General features: G+C 39.6%; 1 protein-coding gene across 1 annotated transcript in view; it reads left to right on the top strand.

Annotated features, from left to right (window-relative positions):
* UNC13A (unc-13 homolog A) overlaps nucleotides 1–20,317 on the top strand; it is a 210,686-nt gene that overhangs the window by 91,367 nt on the left and 99,002 nt on the right. The window contains exons 11-14 of the mRNA XM_075282689.1: nucleotides 2,460–2,936; nucleotides 3,988–4,072; nucleotides 12,750–12,802; nucleotides 20,160–20,238. Of these exons, the coding sequence (XP_075138790.1) occupies nucleotides 2,460–2,936; nucleotides 3,988–4,072; nucleotides 12,750–12,802; nucleotides 20,160–20,238 (694 nt within the window). The remainder of the gene's footprint in view (nucleotides 1–2,459; nucleotides 2,937–3,987; nucleotides 4,073–12,749; nucleotides 12,803–20,159; nucleotides 20,239–20,317) is intronic.

The following is a 20,317-nucleotide window of genomic DNA, read 5'->3' as shown; positions in this document are numbered from 1 at the left end:
GGAAAGACCCACAAACAAGCAAGACCTGAAGGCTGCGGCTGTAAAGGCCTGGCAAAGCATTAAGAAGGAGGAAACCCAGCGTTTGGTGATGTCCATGGGTTCCAGACTTAAGGCAGTGATTGCCTCCAAAGGATTCGCAACAAAATATTGAAAATAAAAATTATTTTGTTTGGGTTATGTTTATTTGTCCAATTACTTTTGAGCTCCTAAAATGTGGAGTGTTTGTAAAGAAATGTGTACAATTCCTACATTTTCTATCAGATATTTTTGTTTAACCCTTCAAATTAAACGTTACAATCTGCACTTGAATTCTGTTGTAGAGGTTTCATTTCAAAACCAATGTGGTGGCATGCAGAGCCCAACTCGCGAAAATTGTGTCACTGTCCAAATATTTCTGGCCCTAACTGTATTACAGACGGATGCAGCGTATTGTAGTCTATAGCAAAAAAATATATAAAATCTGCTTCTGTTAAGGGTTTTTTGGTAACCAATATGTACAAAGTGCCATTTGCAAAAAAAAAAAATCAAAAAAATCAGGGTATTCAAGTACCTGATCACCGTGATGAATCAGAAAAAACATGGAACACAATGACATTGCTGAAGATGACTCTTTTGCAGATAGGACCTGGCAACCGGTTAAGGCTGACAATGTGACATCAGAAGAGGAGGATTTTGCCATCTGATGGCATGTACTCAACCCCTATGAAGGATAGCTAGCCATTATTTCTCTAAAAAAAAGCTGCATATGGTCATGTGTCAGAGAATATGAGCCTTTCCTTGGACATGTCAGTCTAGGGAAAGATTCATGCCAACATCGATACACGGAGGAGTAGTTATAGACAATGATAATATGTGCCTTTCATGGCCTACTTGGTCTATGTTTTAAGTGACAGCGACCACAGTCCAAAAATACAATAAAGGCACGTGCTAGTTCAATTCAAACACTGTGCAGGGCCTATCGTACACCCTTGGATCCTCCTCTCTGGACCTTTTCCCATCCTTATCCCCTTGTCACAGTTACAGACCTTGGTATAAGAGATCATTGAAAAAATCTCTGTACTGTCCTTTAATCTATTTGTAAATCATTATCAGTTCATCCCTAAGCCATCTTTTTTCCCAATTGAACAACCCCAAGTTTGATAATCTGTTTTTATACACTAATCCACTCATTCCCTTATCTCCTTCCCAACATCCACCATAGTAGTATAGCGAATGTTGGGTGTTTAAATATGGAAGTCGCTCGGGAGTCAGGTAGCTGTCATTTTTTCGTACACCAGAGACCTGGCATTAATGCCCCTGAGCGGTGCCCGCATTGATCACGGATAATAACCCCTCTAGCACCTCAGTCAAAGCTGACCGAGGCACCATTTTACCAGTGGCATATTGGCGCTGCCATTTGGCCAGGGATTGCCAATGTCCTGTTACCAGGACAGCCAGGAGCCTTGTGAAGGCTCCCTGTCTTTTCATTAATTTCTAGCTCATTAAGAGCTGGGGGGGGGGGGTTGCAATGCATTAACATTGTAATACATTGCATTAGTGATCAGACCCCCTGGGGTTCAATAAACCCCGTAGGGGTCTAATAAAAGCAAAAAAAATAAATTTTAAAAAAAGTAAATAAATATATTAAAAGTTCAAATCATTCCCCTTTCCCTATAACATATATAAAAGTACTTAAATAATGTGAAACCTACACATTAGGTATCTCTGTGTCCAAAAACGCCGCTCTACAAATCTATTAAAATATTTTTCCCGTACTGTAAATGCTGTAGCGGGAAGGAAAAAAAGTGCCAAACCCGGTGGCTCAGTGGTTAGAAATGCAGCCTTGCAGTGCTGGAATCCTGGGTTCGCACCCTGCCAAGGACAACATCTGCAGGTAGTTTGTATGTTCTCCCTGTGTTTGCGTGGATTTCCTCCCATACTCCAAAGACACACTGATAGGGAAAAATGTACATTGTGAGCCCCAGACAGGGATCACAATCTACATAAAATAAAAGTGATCAAAGCAATAGAAATTCCCCAAAATGCCATAACTTAAAAGTACACTTGGACCAGCAAAAAGATTCCAGTTAACCATTCATCATGGTCCAGTTAAGATTTAGTTAATAATTCTATTGTTTTTTTTAGCAAAATAATGAAGCACCCTCTTAAGAAACCCAGTCACCTCATCTTTAGTTAACGTACACATAGATAAATATATAGATAGAAATGTTTATAGATATTGTTATATTGTGCAGAAACATGGATATTTATACTGTCATTTGTACATTCATTTTGAATTTATCATATCTATATAAGCAAAAGTGGAAAAAAAAATCAGTGGATCAATGTTGTTAATATTTTGGCAAGTGCAATAGTGGTTTGTGGTTTGCCTGCAATATTGGGGTAATGATGGGGCAAGATGCTTCAGTTTACTTTTCTGCTTTCATCCTTCTGCCCCCATTTTTTTTACATTTCTATAGCCCCACTGGAAGCAGTCGATACGCCTCATCAGGAGAACTCAGCCGGGATTCCACTCAGCTCAGTGATGATTTTGACCCAGAGAATGACAGTCTGCAGGGTTCAGAAATAGAAGAGGAGAGGGACAGAGACTCGTATCACTCCTGTCACAGTTCTGTCAGTTACCAAAAAGATTCTCCAAACTGGGAGGGAGAAGAATGCCCTGAAGTCTACAGTGAAGAAGATGATGATGAAGGTGGATACACTGAAAGTAGAGGACAGCTTTCTGATAGAGATCTTTATGATGATGAGCTTCAGGATGAAGAAGATGAAGATGTAAAAATGAGATACGAATTAGAAGACTCCTTATATCTGTCTGGAGAGAGCAAAGAGAAGACACCTCCTGAGATTCCAGTGGAGAAGGAAAGGTCCCCAGAGGTTGTTGCTGAAGAGGAGGCAGTTTCTGCTCCTCCTGAAGTTCCAGAGCCACTATCAGAGAGGTAAAGGTGGAAGCAAAAAGGGGGATATCTACTTGTACTTTTGAAAAATATCTTAAAGCTTTCACTCTGGCTGGTAAGCCTATTAACAAACTGCTACTTCCATACAGAATGGGATTACAGGCAACGGTCTCACCTACAGTATACATTTCTACAAAGGTTGACACCATTCACAATAGTTGATGGTCAAAGCTCACCTCCATCATCCCTACGCAATGACCTCTTCAGACATCACAATCATGCCTAGACAACTATTCCATAGAAGTTAGTGAAGTTAGTGAACATTTCCAATCTTCAGTAGTCTACGTGTTATAAAGCATATCTCGGAATGCTGTTAACATCAGTTTAAGGAACATGAAAATCCTTATGGTTATTGAAAGTGTACAGTCAGATAATACAAACAGATTAGAATATTTAGTATCTCTAGTTATCACTTTACTGTATGTGAAAGGACTCTGTAAAATTCAATTTGGACATCTGGTTATTCATTTTGGTTTAAAGGGGCTCTATCACTGGGAAAATACATTTTTAATTAATCACATCCTTGCATAGGCTTTAGAAAGTCTATTCCACACCTACCTTTAGTATGTAAATTGCCTCAGTGGTTTCTGAATAAGTCCGTTTTTATTCATATGCTAATGAGCTTCCATCCAGCACAGGAAGTTCCCAGCAGCATTCGTGTCTCCTATTATCTCCTATGTGTGTGTGCAAACAAGAAGCTGAGTCATCATCAGCAGCAGCAGCGGCCTCCCATAGGAAACAATAGCAAAGGGGGTGCACAATGCATTGTGCACCAGTCTAAATAGCATATGAATAAAAATGGACTTATTCAGAAACCACTGAGGCAATCTACGTACTAAAGGTAGATGTGGAATAGCCTTTCTAAAGGTGACAATGTGACTTTAGAGTGTATACGTTTGTCTACCAGAAAGATGTGAAAATGTAGTGTACATTCAGTTGTAAATTATTTTGGCAATGTACATTGTATTGTTATAACATATTTTTCTTAGTTATTTATTATGAAACATGAAAATACGTATTCAATTTTATTCAGTTACAGGGATGAGAGCTCCGGCATGTCAAGAGCTAAATCAAACTGGCTTAGGGCATTCAACAAGGTGCGGATGCAGCTACAAGAGGTATGTATGATGAAAACAAAACCCCACAAGTCTTAAATACAATTTTCCATCCTCAGTAGTGGCCATAATATAGGACAGCTTAGTGGTTAAGCTAAGGTTTGAAGGTTATCAAGAAAAAAAAAAAAAAATTCACTCCGGTATTGCAACCCTGTTGTTATTAATTCCATCACCTTTTTTGTTACCCAGTCTTATTGGCATTTTATGTTTTATCATGTTTATTTTCTTTTTCTTTTTTTTTCTGTCATTTTGTGATTTTTTCCATTCAGAAAGGCTCCTTCTGTCTGCCCCCTCCCTGTTCACACCCTCATCTTAAACATCATTCTGTCCCATTGGCAGAGGCCACAGATATTCGTCACAGGTAGGTGAGGAGTGAGTGACTTATCTCTAGATATGTCTAGTATATTATCAGTCACAGTTTGTTGATGATTACAACTACATGGGTTACACTATAGGGTAAATGATATCACTTATATATAGTATCTCTCTCTCTCTCTCTCTCTCTCTCTCTCTCTCTCTCTCTCTCTCTCTCTCTCTCTCTCTCTCTCTCTCTCTCTCTCTCTCTATATATATATATATATATATATATATATATATATATATATATATATATATATATACAGTATATGTGTGTATTGTCTTCATCATGACAGATGGTCCCCAACTGGATTAGCAGGTCAGAGGTTCAACAGGTCTGTGTATTGTTCTGCAAAATTGCCCTATTACCTTAGACTGCCACTTAGCAACACAAGATTATTAAAACCAAAGACTTTATTATCCATGAATGTGAAACATAAATATATCAGCCAGGACAGACAATCACTGAAGCCAATAGCAGTTCTAATAGGTACCACACCTCCATAACCTTACGCAATGGAAAAACCTTAACAAACACTAACAAAGATATTCCAATCATAATTTCGACAAGGATGGCAGAGCATGTCCAGTACAAAAAATGAGTACTTTCAAGTGCATACGTAAATACTCATGTGCCAAAACACTCATCATGATAGCACATGTGAAGTACAAGAAAGTGAGGGATTAGTTTCACAAAAGATGACTATAAGTATTTGTTCAATCCTCATTCAACTATCTCCACATTTTATGCACTTCCAAAAGTGCATAAATGAGTGACCCCAAAACCAGGAAGGCATATACCATAGTCTCTGGTAATAATAATTCCATAGAAGCTGCCAGCACGATGTGGATTTAACCCTGTTACTTTTTAAGACGCTTATTTTTTTGTTTTAAGAAACAGTGTGCAGCATCACCATAAAACTTCTGACCACTCACAAAAGAATGCCTGTCCAATGGAGACAAGGGAGATGCTAGAACAGTCAAAAATAAATAAAACTAAAAAATGTGTCTACTAGAGATGGGCAAATTGGTTTGTAAATAATTAGATTTGACCCAAATATTCCAAATTGTTAAGTTTTTAACAAAACTGAACAAACTGGATTCTCAGACTAACTAAAATGGACTGCCGCAAAATGCATTTTGTAACATATTATACTTTGGCGTCTCTTTGGGGAAGTGACAAAAATAAAAAACATTTATATTCACCTTCATTATCTCTTTTGGGCCACCTCACAGCATTTGGCAGTTTGTTTGTCTCCTCAGTGACATCTGGCACTCTCGTGACGTCATGCACCAAGGTCACCATTGACGCCTGTGTTCAGGCAATAGTGATGCCAAGGGCATGCTAAGCATCATGGGTCCCTGGGCCTACACCTATTATACTCTTGTGTCTGAAGAGATCCCAGAGTATAATAATAATTTTACTACCAAAAAGACCAAGGATCACTACGTCCGAACATGGGACAAAAGGAATCTTCAGAAGTTTGCCCATCTCTATTGACTACCTTAATTCTGTTGCTGCCACTAATCGCTGCTGTAAAGTAGGTGCTGGCTTGTCTGGTGATCAGGCCTAACTTCTTCTTAGCTGCTCTGGCAGGCATTAAAGTTTAGACAATTGCTGCTTTCATCAGTGATGACATCATGCTCATGGTGGATGTGGCTAACAACTGAAGTCAAGTGCACAATTAACAGCACATGATCAGCACCAGTAAGGAAGTAATTGTAACAGAGACTGTGTTGGTCACACATTTCTACAAAAGGATAGGAATTTTTTATTTTACAGCTGAGAGTAGCCAAAGTGACAGGAGGTGCTGCTTCCAAGCTCTCAAATCCGTATTGCTTGCATTCTCCACCAAACTGATGTGGAAACTTTTACACAAATCAAAGAGATAAACCATCTCTCAGGTGGATAAAGTAGATGAAAGTTTATTTAGATAAAAAAAAGAGTATTGTAAATAGATGAAGATCTTTGATAGGGCAGAAAAGTCTGTCATGTGTCCCAAAACAGGGGTTCTTAAGCAAAATTTCTGGCTATCAGCCATCAGAACATCCCCTTACAATCAATGTCATTCTCATAGGATAACTAGTCTATATATGTGACTTCTAGTTAAGTGAAAATTAACTCTAAGGCGGAGCCCCTCTTTGCAAAAACGCAGTGTATTGACTGTGGAGGAAACACTGTTTACATTACCTGCATAGTGGATGAGATTCTGGCTAATCCCATCCACACGTTGCACAAAAAATCCTCTCTGTGAAAACGTTGTGGCCACGGCTCACTACATGGAGCCTTAGCCGAAAGAACATCATAGGTGAGCATCTGTTCACATCGCAAGTCCACATGTGAAAATTTCAGCAATTGAGAAAATTGCAGTATACATATATACCATGGGATTACAATATAATGGTAATTAATTATTAGTAAAGACTATAATGATTTATATATCAATTCCCTCCTTTGATTATCACATAAACATTTTTATTATCTAAAAAACATACTACTGCTTTTCCGAGCTTGGAGGTGCACGGTTTGCAAATATACATTAGAATGAGAGTCATGTTATAGCTGAAGCTAAGTATTGTTCATACAGTGGTGGTGAGTTCCCACATTGGTGGAATGGTGGTACTATAGTATGGCCCACAAACTCTCGGCTTTAATTTGAAAAAAAATCACAAGATCCACTTACACCAGGTTCTGAATTAAAAGGTGTCACTGAATGGAGATAGGTTGGGACCTTTTTGAAGTGGGAGGGTCGATCCAGGTAATTTTTGCCTTGTTGCTTGACTGTGGCAAATGTCAGCAATACCTGGATAGGCCTCTCCTATTTAGGTTGCGAGAACTTGGCAAGATGTCACCTGACCACCATCCAATCACCAGCATCTAGATTCTAGATAGTGGTGCTGATGCATAGTGTCCCAACCTAGAAGTGTAGTTAACACCTGCCTATGTAAATTAGTTAGTATCCAATGAAACTGCACAACATAGGTCAAAACTCCATATGCTGAAGACAAATGAGAGTCATGAAGAAAATATAATCGTGTTTTAGAGGCTGAAGAGAATCTCAAAGGGGAACAAGTTCAAAGATTTTAAGGGTTTTTGCCTTATACACATTAGTGCCAGAATGAAACCTTCAGTCCATTTTAGCTCAGTTCACAGACTTTAGCAATTTTGTTTTTTTAGAGTAGAGTTATAACGTTAACCTTACCACTTGCACTAGGATTATAAACTGTGTGAAAATCCTGCGATACCCCTAGGTTTGCCATAATCCACTGCATTATCTGCGTGGACTCTGATCACATTTCAGTCCTTATATATTGTGTACTGTGTGTGTGCTACCATCCTAGATGCAATGATGTAGCAGTCACATGATCAGAATATCTTTCTAGGTGTGGCAATGGGCGTTATTCGTTGGGTAAATTTATGGAGGTGTGTAATCTGTTAGAATTGCTACTGGCTTTACATTTTACCTGTCTCTGTGGTAAAGCTTGACTGGTTTATTTGCTATAGTTCCTCCTATCTGAGGGTTTAGTATTTACGAGATCTTCCAACCAGCACTAGTAGCCTCATGTACCCCTGGTGAAGCTGATAATGGAGAAACATATTGGGGTTGCTCTGTATTTGTTATATAATCCCCTCCCAACTTCGATAGAAGTAAATTTAGAACATTTTGATTTTCACCTAAATTTGTTACGGCCATATCACTACATCACCATATACTAAACCAACTGCCAGAGTATACGCCTCAGATGTACTATCCGATCCTCTTTGTATCACCAATGGCACCTATCAGGGTTGCCCATTCTCACCCCTTATATTTGCATTAACTATAGAGCTATTATCCCAAAGTTTTCGATCTTCCCCCAAATATTTTTGGTATTGCCACGTAACATCATGTTGGTCTATTTTCAGACGATGTTATTAGATCTTTGTCGCATCCTGAACAATCACTTTCCGCAGAGTTATCCCTCATCCATAATTTCGGAAAGTCAGCTATTATAAATTTAACACTACAAAGTCTCTCATTCTAAACATGGGCACTCCCTATTCAGCAACACAAAACAGATTTCCCCCTTCCCTTGGACAATCCCCTATTTGAGAATTAACCTGAACTATCCACTATCCAACATGACATTTGTTAATATTCCAGTTCAAATCTTCTAGTTAGGTAGACTATCAGTTGTTAAGATGTTACCATTACCTCAAATTTTTTATTACTTCAGGAATCTTCCCATTAAGGTAAAGTCCCTAAACATATTATTTCCACTCTTAAAAAATTACTCTTACGCTTCATATGGAGCAATAAGAAAACTAGAATTCCTACCACGGTACTACTTCTCTCTAAAGGAGAATAACAAGGATACATTTTATTTACATAGCACCAACATATCTGCAGCATTGCACAAAATGTAGGGTTCATATATAACTAATATATAACTATAGACAAAAAAAATACACTTCAAAGAAATAGTCAATTCGCCCAATGGGACAGAGGGCCCTCCTCGCAAGAGCTTACAATCTATGAGGTAGAGAGGTTGACACAAGAGGTAGCAGGGGTGGCATCAGAGGTAGCATTGCTTATACAATGGTCAAACAATTTTGTAATAGAGGTTTCCTAGATGTATAAAGTTAGTCTGAAATGGCATCATATCACGTGGGGTAATGTGGGTGCTGGAACAGAGAAGGGTTCATTTTCAGAATTTTAATTACGCCACAGAAGGGTTTACATTAGGAATTGTGATAGGTCTGTCTGAAAAGATATGTCTTTAGTTTGCGTTTGAAGCTGCATAAATTGGGAGTTAATCTGATTGTCCAGGATAGAGCATTTCAGAGAAGTGGTGCAACTCAGGAGAAGTCTTGTATACAAGCGTGGGAGGTTCTGATAGAGGATGTAGGTCTTAGGTCATTCAGTGAATGGAGAGCACAGGTTGGGCAGTAGACCTAGATGAAGGAGGAAATGTAAGGAGATTCAGCATTATGGAGAACCGTGTGGATGAGAGTGATAACTTTATATTGTATTCTGTAATAAATAGGCAGCCAATGTAGCAACTGGCACAGACCAGAGGCATCGCTGTAGCGTCTAGACTGATAGATGAGCCTGGCCTCTGCATTCAGAATGGATTGTAGAGGGGAGAGTTTAGTAAGGAGAAGACTGATTAGTAAGGAGTTACAGTAATCAAGGCGAGAATGAATCAGAGCGACAGTAAGTGTCTTTAATGCATCACTGGTAAGGAAAGGGTGTTTTCTGGAGATGTTTTTGAGGTGGAGATGACATAAGCGTGCGAGTAATTGGATATGAAGGAAAAGGTCTGAGTCAAAAACAACCCCAAGGGATCGGGGCTACTGGGTAGGAGTTATGGTAAGGCCTGAGACTGGCTATTCTTCTCCTACCTTTAGATGTCTTCTCTGCCCCGCCATTCGGTTAAAATCCCGTTTTTTGCCGGTATGCAAATGAGTTCTCCTGCAGCACTGGGGGCGGGCCCAAGTGCTCAAACAGCACTGGGGGTGTCCCCAATGCTGAGAGAAACTCTCCAGTGCCACCTCCATCTTCTTCAGGAATGGGGTCTTCACACGTCTTATTCCGGGGGTTGGCTTCAAACTTAGGCTTACACAATACCATTTTCTTGTGACTGGCAGGCATGCGTATTCGTCTATGCTCTAGGCCCAAGCTATCTCCCGAGTGTATTCAGCTATATGTGATAGCTCTGTATCCCCACAATTGGCTAACCCATCAAAATGGGAAGCGAGTCTTTAAAAACCTTTCTCCTAGGATGAGTGGTCTGAAGTATTTATTCTTCCTGACGAGTTATCTCATTGCATTGACCATTTATAATCCTCAAGGAAACTTTTATACAGGTGATGCTACACCCCCTTTAGGCTTGACTCTATATTTCCAAATGTCTCCAAAGATTCCTGGACGTGTAATAGTGGAATAGGTACTTAAATGCAAGTTTGGTGGTTGTGCCCCTTTATAATGTCCTCTGGACTCAGGTGTATAATTTATTATGCAACATCTTACAGTACCCATACCCTTGGAGCTCACATGATCAGTGTATTATATTCCATATCTTAACTTTCACTAGGAAGGCCATTGCCAGACATTGGAAGAGCACGCCTATTTCTACATTACCAGAGATCATTATGAGTTAGCCATTAAAAAAGGTATCATCTACTGAAGACTTTCAAGTTTTTTGTTTTTTTTTAATATATTTCCTACCGACTGGCTAACACGCTACAAAAATAACATTTTCCTTATACATTACTTGAGATAGTGAATGCTGTTCATACTAATTTCACAATGGAGCACTTGATTTGTAGTAGACTAGACAACATCTCTATTTTCAAAACCAAATGGTAGAAGTGGCTTTTGTGGTCTGGATCCACCTGTTAAACCTCTATATCTTTCCCTTCCTTTTCTGGAATACTAGCCTATACATGGTACATTACATCTGGTTTTACTAATTTACTAGTAGATATTTTGTATCATGGTCATTATATCCACTTTATAATTTCTGTCAGGAACTGTTGTCCTTGTTGTTATACTCCTATGTCCCTCCCTTCCATTCAACATCCCCTACTCCTACCTTCTACCCTTCCAATACTTTAATATAATACTCCTTGTTCCCTCTTCTCCTCTTCCCTTGCCCTTTCTCCTCTCACTTTCATCTTCGTAACCCTCAGGTACCTCCCATGAAGGATTTGAACATGTATAACTATCTTCACCAACTGTTGGTGTCAATCACTGTTTTTTATCTCCTGACCTTTATGACCTGACCTGACCATGTACATAGTATATTTATTTTGTATTTGGAAAATTTTTAATAAAATTAAAATTGCAAAAAAATAAACAAACAATAAAAAGTTCAGAATGGCTACCTCTAGATTTAAAAACACTGTATCCCTCCCCCCCCCAAAAAAAAAAAAAATTAAAGATGTTAGTTATCCCCATGTGGGCATAAGCCCCCACTGTCCCCCAAATAGAGTTGTTCATTACATACAGTACACGCCATTAAAAAAAATTGGTGCCAATAAAAATTTCAACTTGCCCCACAAAAATGCCCTTACATATCTCCGTCAGCAAAACATCACCTTTTCAAAATTGTTAATTTAAAAAAGGTGACTTAATTGGCATTATAGCAACAGATCCTACTCTTCCCTACTGTCCAACTAAGGACAGAAAAAATAACAATCTCTCAGGGATAGAGCTTGACCATGTCAATACCAACGTATTTTTTCAGGCACCTGAAATTATCATAAATGATTTTGGGGTATCCTACAGGATATGTTTTTGTTTTGTTGACAAAGGGATAGAGGTTAGTGAAATCAAAGTAGTTTATCATCTCCCCTTCAGCCTGTATATTATAGAGGATAACAGTGTTAATTCTACAGCTGTAAAGGGCACCATGAGAGTCTAAAGTCTCTGGGAATTGCATTGTAAGAAGATAGGCTTGAAGGTCAGAGTCTTAGTCTTATTCAAGCATCTCTTTCCACTCATGCTACTATAGCACACATACTATGTAGCTGCCACACTGTAGGTACGGTACATGAATAAGTCTGATATCATTGACAATAAGTGGTGGTAGAAACATTATTTGCATCAGCTTCATAAAACCAAATAAGGCAGTCATGCTAAAAGCAGCCCTAAAATTCAAATGCTACATCCTGACCATTAACACCCGTATCGCCACTTGTTTTTCTCTCAAAGCATATTAGTATTCAATATATGAGCTACTTACATGAGCCATTGAATAGCAGGCGTTGAATATAATTTTCTTTTTTATGTCTTGTGTAATTCATCAGCTAGTAAAATAGTGATAATGGGTTTTTAAAGAGAAAAAAAGGATATATAGCCACAAGTAAGATTTTTAGTTCTATCTTATAATCACAAGTTTTGCTTATTTGTTTTTTGCACCACTAAATGAAATTCTTTTCTCAATAGCCATCATATAGTCTGCTGAATAATACTCACGCCCCATGTACTTTTGATTTTCTTCTGTATTAAAGTGTGGACAGTGACCCTTTTAACTAGGAAAACTTATGGTAATTCACTAAGCTTCATGAGGATGAAATTTAGGGAATCTTTGATGTGCAATTTCAATTGTGAGCTATAAAAGAATAACCCACAAATTTACTACAGATAGAAAATTGAAAAAAACTTGCTCAATAATAGTTTTCCTAAAATAGTGACTTAACGTAACAATCAGACCACCTTTTAATAATAATTAATACAGAAGGTAAATCCAAAGTTTTCGTTAACGTTTTCTTGCTACTGTACATAAATCTCACAAAACACATTCATATTTTATTGTTCTTTTCTTTATGTTTCAGGCCAGAGGTGAAGGTAGTGGAGAAATGTCAAAGTCTCTTTGGTTTAAAGATGGGTATGTGTCATGCTATGTTATTTTCTGTTCTAACTTGTAATTGAAATTATATTAATAATCCAAATATGTGAAAATGAACTATCTCTATAGTGTAACTTAAAACTTACATGTCTTCTTGCAGAATATGTAACTTGTTATCTGCTTGAAAATTTAGGCTAGAGTAACACAGCTATAATAAGGCTGCATTTTGGTGCTTTATTTACTTTTTTTAATGGGGCTTTATTTACTGCCTCATCATTTTTTTTCTATATATTTGTACCATGACGCTTGTTTTTACAGAATCCACAAAAGAGATAACTGATCCATTTTGTAACAGTTACCCTTTAACATCTAATGGGTCACACTCTGTTGGTCTGTCTGTAAAGGGCAAAGGAAACTTGACAAAACAGGAATATACTGCTAGTGCAGAGCCTTGCATTAGAGGACATTCTTTTTTTTTTGCTGTGAGGTATTCCCCAAGGTTTTGCCTAGCCTTTCTACTACCTGAGGTCAATTGTGAAATGACCTTCTCCCAATTTCCTTTGGGTGAAAACTCCATGTGGGAACTATCAACACTGCATAGTCTATGCCCGTGATGGTGAACCTATGGCACGGGTGCCAAAAGTGGCACTCAGAACCCTGTCTATGGGCACTTATCTGTGGAACAGATTATATTGTGTGGAGGCCCACTGTGGAGCAACTTGTACTGCATGGGGACCACTGTGGAGCAGATTATACTGTGTGGGGGCTACTTTAAAACAGATTATACTGTGTGGGGGCTACTTTGAAGCAGATTATACTGTATGTGGGCTACTTTAAAGCAGATTATACTGTGTGGGGGTCACTGTGGCACAAACTGGACGAAGTGCAGGCTGTAATAACATTGCACGGTCAGTATAAGACAGATAAGTACGATGTAAATAGTGAACGTTAATTTTTCAAAAGCACCAAATGCAGTACAAAGCTGTTTGTATAATTGAAAGCTCTGTAAAGCCCCATTCACACAACCGTATTTTGTGGGTCTGCAACTGTCCAAAATTGTGGATCCTCACAGTATTAACGTTAAATTGCTGTGTTGGCACTTTGTGATAAAATTAATCGGTTTTGGGTTGCAGTTTGGGCACTCTCCTAAAGGTTCACAATCGCTGGTCTATGCTGTCTGTATGGTGGAGTTTTGCCGTTGATGTGGCCTCCGATTTCCTATTTGTAATGCAAAAGGTGAAATTTGTGGTCAGATTCATGGAAAGCAAAATCTGAACAGCTCCAAGATTTATGTGGTAATAGCTAGAGATGAGCGAACACTAAAATGTTCGAGGTTCGAAATTCGATTCGAACAGCCGCTCACTGTTCGAGTGTTCGAACGGGTTTCGAACCCCATTATAGTCTATGGGGAACATATACTCGTTAAGGGAGAAACCCAAATCCGTCTCAGGAGGGTCATCAAGTCCACTATGACACCCCAGGAAATGATGCCAACACCCTGGAATGACACTGGGACAGCAGGAGAAGCATGTCTGGGGGCATAAAAGTCACTTTATTTCATGGAAATCCCTGTCAGTTTGCGATTTTCGCAAGCTAACTTTTTCCCATAGGAATGCATTGGCCAGCGCTGATTGGCCAGAGTATGGAATTCGACCAATCAGCGCTGGCTCTTCTGGAGGAGGCGGAGTCTAAGATCGCTCCACACCAGTCTCCATTCAGGTCTGACCTTAGACTCCGCCTCCTCCGGCAGAGCCAGCGCTGATTGGCCGAAGGCTGGCCAGTGCATTCCTATGGGTATGCAGAGACTCAGCAGTGTTGATCCATTTCTGCTAAACTACACCGTGTGCCGGTCAGCCCATCAGATGTAGCAGAGCCAAGGGTGCACTAGAACCCTTATGCACACTCGGCTCTGCTACATCAGATGTAGCAGAGCCGAGGGTGCACTAGAACCCTTGTGCACACTCGGCTCTGCTACATCAGATGTAGCAGAGCTGAGGGTGCACTAGAACCCTTGTGCACACTCGGCTCTGCTACATCAGAGCCGAGGGTGCACTGGAACCCCTGTGCACACTCAGCTTACGCTAATAGAATGCATTGGCCAGCGCTGATTGGCCAATGCATTCTATTAGCCTGATGAAGCAGAGCTGAATGTGTGTGCTTAGCTCAACTACTCCACCAGCGCTGGCCAATGCATTCTATTAGCGTGAGCTGAGTGTGCACAGGGGTTCCAGTGCACCCTCGGCTCTGATGTAGCAGAGCCGAGTGTGCACAAGGGTTCTAGTGCACCCTCGGCTCTGCTACATCTGATGTAGCAGAGCCGAGTGTGCATAAGGGTTCTAGTGCACCCTCGGCTCTGCTACATCTGATGGGCTGACTGGCACACGGTGTACTTGAGCAGAACTGGCTCAACACTGCTGAGTCTCTGCATACACTCCATCCACTATTCGTCTAAAATGGAGGTCACCTGATTTCGGCAGCCAATGACTTTTTCCAATTTTTTTCAATGTCCCCGTTGTCGTAGTTCCTGTCCCACCTCCCCTGCGCTGTTATTGGTGCAAAAAAAGCGCCAGGGAAGGTGGGAGGGGAATCGAATTTTTTGGGAGTTTGCCACGTGATGTTCGATTCGAATCGAACACATCGAACAGCCTTATATCCTTTTACTTTTTTTTTTTTTTTTTTTTTTTTTTTTTTTTTACTTTTTTGGTAGAGTTGGAAGGGACCTCAAGGGCCATCGGGTCCAACCCCCTGCGAGTGCAGGTCTTCCTAAATCATCCCAGCTATATGTTTATCCAGATTCCGCTTGAAGATTTCCATTGATGGAGCGCCCACCACCTCCCGTGGCAGCCTATTCCACTCTCTCACTACCCTCACTGTCAGAAAGTTTTTCCTAATGTCTAATCTGTATCTCTTTCCCTTTAGTTTCATCCCATTGCTTCTTGTACTTCCTTGTGCTAATGAGAATAGGGTAGATCCCTCTGCACTGTGACTACCTTTCAGATATTTGTAGACTGCTATTAAATCTCCCCTCAGCCTTCTCTTCTGCAAACTAAACAATCCCAGTTCTTTTAGCCGCTCCTCATAGGACATGGTTTGCAGACCTTCCACCATTTTGGTTGCTCTTCTCTGGACTTGCTCCAATATATCGATGTCTTTCTTGAATTGAGGCGCCCAGAACTGTACACAGTATTCCAGGTGTGGTCTGACCAGGGAAGAGTACAGCGGAATAATGACCTCTCTTGATCTAGATTCAATGCTTGTCTTAATACAACCCAGAATTTTATTAGCCTTTTTTGCAGCAGCACCGCACTGTTGGCTCATGTTGAATTTGTGATCTACTATTATGCCCAAGTCCTTTTCCCTTATGCTATCACTTAGTTCTATTCCTCCCATACTATATATGTTTTTTACATTTCTGTTACCCAGATGTAGAACTTTGCATTTGTCCCTGTTAAATACCATTTTGTTTGCCTCAGCCCATTGTTCCAGTGTGTCTAAGTCCTTTTAAATACACTCTCTCTCCTCTCTAGTGTTGGCTATTCCTCCTATCTTCGTATCATCTGCAAATTTTATGAGTTCCCCAATAATTCCCTCGTCCAGATCATTTATAAAGATATTAAAAAGTACTGGGCCCAGAACAGAGCCCTGCGGCACCCCGCTTTTGACTTTCTTCCAGTTCGATGTGTAGCCATTTAGTATTACTCGTTGTGCCCGATCATTAAGCCAGTTGTGAATCCACCTAACTGATTTTTTGTCAAAGCCATACTTAATCATTTTTTCAATAAGAAGGTTATGTGATACTTTATCAAATGCCTTACTGAAGTCAAGATATACTATGTCCACGGCATTCCCTTGGTCCAACCATTCAGTGATTTTGTTGTAGAAGGAAATCAGGTTAGTCTGACAAGATTTATTGGTCATAAAGCCGTGCTGGCTCTGGTTAATTAATGCCTTCCCATCCAGGTACCGAAGTAAATGTTCCTTGACAATTTGCTCAAAGATTTTTCCTGCTATCGAGGTCAGACTTACCGGCCTGTAATTTCCTGGATCGTCCCTTTTCCCCTTTTTGTAGATGGGGACAACATTTGCCCTTTTCCAATCTAAAGGGACCACTCCTGTTTCCCATGACTTACCGAAGATTATAGCAAGGGGTTCTGTTATTTCCTCTGCTATCTCTTTCAGGACTCTAGGGTGTAAATCATCTAGTCCTGGGGACTTGGTTTCCTGTAACTTGGCTAAGTGCTCTCTTACCAGACCTTTGCTTATAGTCAGCTTGGAGTCCTCCTTCCCCTCATCTCCATAACCATTAATGTCGATATTTCCATTAGTTTCTTGGGAGAAGACGGATACAAAATATGAATTTAGTAGCTCCACCTGCTGTTCCACCATGTTAACTGTTTCTCCTTTGTCATTCTTCAGGACTCCAATGGTCTCCTTCACTTTTCTTTTGCTTTTAACATATCCCCAAAATCCTTTTACCTTACTCTTTGCCTCTTTTCCAAGCTTCAATTCGTGTTCAGCCTTAGCTCCTTTGATGCTTGTCTTGCAGAGAGACAACACTGTTCGCTCATCTCTAGTAATAGCTTTGCTGATTATTAGCAGTGAAGGGGTTAATGCACACAACGTTACAACGGACCATCAAAATATTGGTCATGTGAGCCCTGATAGCCCCCATTCGCAGGCTGCACTTATGGCAGTCTTAATGACCTTGAGGGAGATTCCCTTTTGATTCACGCCATCATGTAAGGATCCTGTCCAAAAACAGCACTATGGTCTCTTATATCAGCAGATGTTTTTCCCTAATGCAGACCATGTCCCAGATTTTAAAGTTGGTGGGAACGTCCATCCCCTCCCTTTATGCCCTTTACATAGCGAATCCCATCTACACCTTGCGTAAAAATGATCGCATTTTGTTGCCGCTGGTTTTTTTTTTTTTTTTTTTTTTTTTTTTTTTTTTTTTTTTTACAAATGTAGATTATGAGCCCCACATGGAGCTCACAATTTCTTTCCCTATCAGTATGTCTTTGGAATATGGGATGGAAATCCATGCAAACACGGGGAGAACATACAAACTCCTTGCAGATGGTTTTTTGCCCTTGGCAGGATTTGAACACCAGGACTCCAGTGCTGCAAGGCTGCAGTGCTAACCACTGAGCCACTGTGTTGCCCCTTGCCACTGTGTTTTTTTTCTGCAGCCCTTTTTTCTGCAGTCCTATAGGGGGCCTTAGTTTTCTAGGGCTGGATAGCTCTTTTAGGCTAAGTGTGGAAATGCCTCATATTGGCTTGTTAAAATAATAAAAGATTACTTATCCCTCTATGATTGCCCCACTGCTGTTCTCCTGCACCTCCCCACATCCCCAATGAACTTCATTACCTAGTGTCTCGGAGATTTTTGTCTCCTGTTGCTATTTTTAGGTATATACAACTTTTTGTTCACTTTTCACCATTTTTGGGGGAATTTGAATTTAAAAATCGGTTTATGGTGTTCACTGCAAAGGATAAATATATTGCTAATTTTATTATTGAAAGTTATACCATATATATTGTATATATTTTTTATTATTCCCCTTTCCTAATAAACCAAAATGTCTATGCAGAAAAGGGCAACTTTTAAATTTTTTAATGAAAAAATGTTTTTTATTCTCCAAAACTTTTTTTTTTTTTATGTTACCGAGAGGTGGTTTAAAAATGTGATCTTCTGCTTATACATCCTCAATATTGAAATTGCAGCAACAAAAAGGAAATGCCTTGGAATTATTAAAAATACAGACTCAAAGGACATGCTAATGATATGTATATGTATTTGTACACAGGTTCACCTCCGTTCACCTCTTGCTGTCATTCCAGTTCATCATTATTCTCCTAACCACTAGGAGATGCAACACTTAACAATGCTGACATCTCAGCAAGGGTGTGTAAGGATATGCTGGAGTGATAAACCAAAATCTCTCAGTTCAAGGATTCTGTCACTCTCAGTTTACGACATGTGGCCATGACTGGCATGTCAATGAACAGGAGTCATTGCATAATCATCTAACAACACTTGATCCAATTTTTTTGCTTTTGGTCTTGCTTTTATTCAGCTCCCACATGCCACAGATTTAGGAGCTTGAATTTATAAGCATTTGCAGATCTTAGCGATACCTACTACAACCCCTGTCAAAAATGATGGAATCACCAGTCCTTGAGGATTTTCCTTGAGTTGTTTAATCTTGTAGAAAAAAAAAAACATCACAGCCATGGAAAAATACTAAAGGCTTCTCATATGGCAACTTTCTGGCTTTAAGAAACACTAAAAGAAATCAAGAAAAATTATTGTGGTAGCCAGTAACAGTTAGATTTTTAGAACAAGCACAGGGAATAAATTATGGAATCACTCAATTCTGAGGAAAAAGTATGGAATCATGAAAAAACAAACAAACAAACAAGATAACACTCCACCACCTCACTAGTACTTTGTTGCACCACCTTTGGCTTTAATAACTGCTTGCAGTCTTTGAAGCATTGACTTGGGGTTGTAGTTCACCACTTTGCATAACCTTGTAGCTTGTTGTAATTTCAATGTTGAGGTGTGTATAATGCACTATTATACTGCTGTCAGTTAGAATTGTCATTTGGTAAGGGACAGATTGCATATTAACTGGTATAAATATACCCTGTTAGGCTCCAGGCAGCCATGGCAACTCCAATAGCATAATGGGAGTTGATGGAGCTAAGAGAGGGAACAGCCCTAACTACTCTGGTGCTTGTGTTAGCAGCACCATCTGAGAGGTTAAATGTCCATGAACGAAGTCGATCATGGCCATTAGAATGAAGTGCTAATTGTATTATAAAGTTAGAACCTACAAGTGATGTCACCAACCAAGGTCCTGAGATGTCACCAATACTGTGCCACATTAGTATGTTTCTGAGTGTTAACTAATAATTTACCTGTGACATATTATTACATCACTGAGGGTGAAAGAGTTTTAAGGACCAGAAAGTGGTCCAGACAACTTTATTTGGACCACTGTACACCAGTTGAGGACCCCTGTCTTAGAGTGTGTGGTTTAGGGGCCTAATTCTAACTGCAACCTTTACAACCCCCTATAGCTATGGCTAAAATGTTCCCTCCACTTCTGCAGACTTGGTGGTGTGCCTCCAAAGGTCACAGCTAAGGCTGTATTCAGAGGCTCTGTCAAAACTTACAAACATAATAATGAAGCATGCTGTGTTATATTGTCCAGGAAAATGATAGACACCAACTGCTCTCAACTGACTCTATTCCATCATATGATGAACAGACTGCCATTTTTTTATGTTTTCCTCTTCCTATAACAGATTTGACATTAGCCTTAGTATACTAATTCACTTCAGTAGCAGTCACTATTCTTTATTTTTTATTGTATGTCTTTTTCAGGCCTGCTGGTGGTCTCATTATCATTGACAGTATGCCAGACATTCGGAAAAGAAAACCCATACCTCTAGTTAGTGACTTGGTGTGTTACCTCTGTAACATATATTTCTAACCTTTTTCCTTGTAAAATCATGCATTGTTCACTAACCTTTTTCTGTTGT

Source organism: Leptodactylus fuscus, chromosome 1 (genome assembly GCF_031893055.1).
Source record: "Leptodactylus fuscus isolate aLepFus1 chromosome 1, aLepFus1.hap2, whole genome shotgun sequence".
NCBI classification, from domain to species: domain Eukaryota; kingdom Metazoa; phylum Chordata; class Amphibia; order Anura; family Leptodactylidae; genus Leptodactylus; species Leptodactylus fuscus.
Note: the sequence above shows the minus strand (reverse complement) of the source record. Positions and strands in the feature narration are given on the sequence as shown.